The sequence below is a fragment of the Etheostoma spectabile genome, chromosome 6, assembly GCF_008692095.1.
Source record: "Etheostoma spectabile isolate EspeVRDwgs_2016 chromosome 6, UIUC_Espe_1.0, whole genome shotgun sequence".
NCBI classification, from domain to species: Eukaryota; Metazoa; Chordata; class Actinopteri; order Perciformes; family Percidae; genus Etheostoma; species Etheostoma spectabile.
In genome coordinates this window covers 2,272,501-2,273,309 of record NC_045738.1, presented here as the reverse complement: position 1 = coordinate 2,273,309, position 809 = coordinate 2,272,501, and the positions used below count along the sequence as shown (strand labels likewise).

Here is an 809-nt window from a genome sequence, read left to right as displayed (position 1 = left end):
CCCTCGCCCTGCAGTCCCATGTCGAAGTGTCCTTGGGCAAGACACTGAACCCCGAGTTGCCCGTGGTGCTGCGCATCGGTGTATAAATGTGTATGAGTGTATATCTGATGATGAGCAGGTGGCACCTTGTATGACAGCCACAGTGTAAGAATGTGTGTGAATGGTGAATTCACACACAGAGCAGCAAATTGCCATTTGATGTATGATGTAAAAGCGCTTTGAGTAGTCGTTAAGACTAGAAATGCGCTATATAAAAACAGCACATTTACATTAGAAAAGAACCTTTTCCATTTGTATCTTCTATGTAGAACCACTCCCCTACAAAATCACCGCGGTAATCGAGAAGGATTTATTATTTCCAAACAGGGCTAATCATGTCATCTTTTTTCATATCGCAATATATTTTGCAGGGAGAAATATCACAATGTCAGATTTTTTTCCAATATCGTGCAAGCCTAGTTGGAGTAGCTGCAATGACTGTGAATTTGTGTGTTCTTATACAAACTTATTAAGATCTAACTGTTGACATTGTTGTGACAGTGAAAATAGAAAATGGCATAGGTAACAAATTACCTCAGGGTGTTAGTGATTTGTCTGCTTGTGTCTTTCAGTTGTGTGCGACCCTTGGCACCACGGCCTCTTGTGCCTTTGATCATATCACTGAGCTGGGGCCCATATGTGAGTCAACTGTCTTGTCAGCAAATACTTGATTTTTATTTTTTGTTACAACAGTGAAAGGATTGTAAAGCCCTATTGGCTTTATTATCCACACACACACACACACACACACACACACACACCCACACACA

At 41.2% G+C, this 809-nt stretch overlaps 1 protein-coding gene across 1 annotated transcript in view; it reads left to right on the top strand.

Annotated features, from left to right (window-relative positions):
• The window catches only part of ddc (dopa decarboxylase), a 23,268-nt gene that overhangs the window by 10,383 nt on the left and 12,076 nt on the right, over positions 1–809 (top strand). The window contains exon 7 of the mRNA XM_032519307.1: positions 612–678. Coding sequence (XP_032375198.1) covers positions 612–678 — 67 coding nt within the window. The remainder of the gene's footprint in view (positions 1–611; positions 679–809) is intronic.